The 2,415-nt window shown below is 58.1% G+C and overlaps 1 protein-coding gene across 1 annotated transcript in view; it reads left to right on the top strand.

Annotated features, from left to right (window-relative positions):
• The window catches only part of SDRG_15257 (hypothetical protein), a gene marked incomplete at its 3' end in the record, with an annotated part of 3,229 nt that extends 2,329 nt beyond the window's left edge, over positions 1–900 (top strand). Inside the window, exon 2 of the mRNA XM_008621424.1 lies at positions 25–900. Coding sequence (XP_008619646.1) covers positions 25–900 — 876 coding nt within the window. The remainder of the gene's footprint in view (positions 1–24) is intronic.
• Between the last annotated feature and the right edge of the window lie 1,515 nt (positions 901–2,415).

Here is a 2,415-nt window from a genome sequence, read left to right as displayed (position 1 = left end):
ATGCGCTTTGCGTACGTGGCCCAGCACGCGTTCCACCACATTGAGCAGCACTTGGACATCTCGGCCAACCAGTACATCCAGTGGCGCTTCCAGTCCGGCGAGGACAAGGAGCTCATGGCCAAGGAGACGCGCAAGCTGACCCCGGAAGAGAAGGAGCTCCTCTCCAAGCCCGTCAACTGGGAGGGCGAGAAGCGCGTCTTCGAGTCGATCGAGAACCGCCGCAAGCTCAAGAAGTCGTTCGAGTACGAAGTCAAGTGGATGAAGCTCCCCGATACGGAGAACTCGTGGATCCCGCGTGAGAAGCTCGAGAAGTGGGGCTTCGACAAGATTCTCCAGATCGCCGACGATCGCGAAGCCGCCCGCGCCAACATGCAGGCGCGTCCCGTCACGGCCATCGCGGTGCAGAAGCACCTCGACAACTTTGGTTTGGCGGCCGACTTTGGTACGCACTCGCGCATGCGCGGTCTCTCGGGCGGTCAGAAGGTCAAGGTCGTCTTGGCGGCGGCCATGTGGCTCAACCCGCACATTCTTGTGCTTGATGAGCCGACCAACTTTTTGGATCGCGACTCGCTCGGTGCGCTTGCGGGTGCCATCAAGGAGTTTGGCGGCGGTGTCGTCTTGATCTCGCACCACCGCGAGTTCACGGACGCCTTGGCGATCGAGACGTGGAACGTGGTCGCTGGTCAGCTCTCGATCGAAGGCCAAGTCCCGGAAGACAAGACCAAGATCGAGCAGATTGACGCCGAGGAGTCGGTCGACGCCTTCGGTAACAAGGTCGTCACCAAGGTCAAGCGAAAGCTCACCCGCAAGGAGCTCAAGGTCAAGCTCAAGGCCAAGCGCGATGCCGAGAAGCGCGGCGAGTTCTACTCAGACTCGGACCTTGACGGGTACGAAGAGTAAGCTAGCGACGACGACGACAACAATGTTGTCGTGCACACCATTTCAATACAGTGCATGGTCTCGAACAGTGTCTCTCGCGTGTGGTTGGTTGTCGAGATACCGTCAAAGGTACTGAGGAGGATAGGATCTACTGGACGGTTCGCGGTCAAACTGTAAGCATAAATTTGCACCGCTAAAGTATGTGCTTTGGCTTGGTGTCCACCTGCACTACTCCTCTAGTGGTCAATTTATAATGCAGCAATCTTGTGGCACAAGAGTGCAAAGCATAGTAACTTGCCGATTGAGCGCATGAACACATGGAATCGTTAACTCCTTGGTGTTTACGGTAATAGACCGCCTAAACCAAAGAAGATACAAAAATGGATTCGCACTGTCTGTGGTTAGGGGTGGGTGGCGAGGTGACACACGGGTCATTCCAAGAGCGCCACACAAAAATGTACGCGCCGTGGAACCAAGCGGACGCTTCATGGAGCACAGTGATATCGTCTTCGTTGGCCAGAAGAGGCTCGTGTGCTCGTTCTGCACACAGCGGATCGCGAGTCGGATGCGCCCGATTGTGTCTTCGCTGGCCCGGACGCCGCGTGAGCGGCCGACATTAACCGAGAGGTTGGCGGACGTCGCCCGAGACGAGCTCGGCTTCTGACGCGGCTTGAAATCGCATGGTCAAAGAGGCGCGCTGCCGTCTTCGTGCTTGCGCTGTGGCGTCGTCGTCGCCATCACACTATCCTGCGCCGCATCATCCACGATTGCGTTGCCACTTGCCGGTGTTCAAAGGATCACCGCATTGCTCAACGCTGATGGCGGGTCGATTGTCGTTGGTGTCGTGACAACGTCAGGTGCGTCATCGGTTGTGAAGAGCGCGCGGTGGAGCTCGAGCCGAAGGACGCCGCGTTCTCGATGACGCTGCACGACAACAGAAACGACGGTTTGAACGACACGCGGTATCTGTTTTCAAAAATCGACCGAGAGCGCGCACAGGTCGCGTCGGTTGCAGTGGAACGCTACATCGCTGGCACCACCTCGGACCGCTCGAACGTCGAGAGGACGTAGAGGCGTCGGCGTGGAAGTGGTGCGCGAACGCATCTCACAGAGTGAGCGCATGCAGTGCCGGGTCCTTAGCCTCGCGCACGTACGGCGGGCGCCCACCCAGTTCGACTTGATGAGCGCCAAAAGCCGCTCGAGACCCTCGCGCGACTCGACCGTGAAAATCACCATCTTCTTGTGCGGCGTACGAAGCTGGCAGTGAATGATGTCATCGACGCGGCCATACGTTTTGCAGTGGTCGGTGGCGTGAGCTGGAAGCCAATGTTGCGCAGGTCGGCCGTAAAGACGGGCTTCTTCGCCACGTACTGCAGGTTGGGGCTCTCTTGGCCTTGCCACAGAGAGGCCAATTGGCGCCGACAGGTGAAATCCTTGCGCAGCTGCCAATCGGATCGCGCAATGGCCTGTGGTCGCCTTTGATTGGTTGGAAAGATTCGCGCGCTGCTCATTGGCGGATGATATTTTCAAACTTCA

This window comes from Saprolegnia diclina (assembly GCF_000281045.1).
Source record: "Saprolegnia diclina VS20 unplaced genomic scaffold supercont1.87, whole genome shotgun sequence".
NCBI lineage: Eukaryota > Oomycota > Saprolegniomycetes > Saprolegniales > Saprolegniaceae > Saprolegnia > Saprolegnia diclina.
This window is presented reverse-complemented; position numbering and strand designations above follow the sequence as displayed.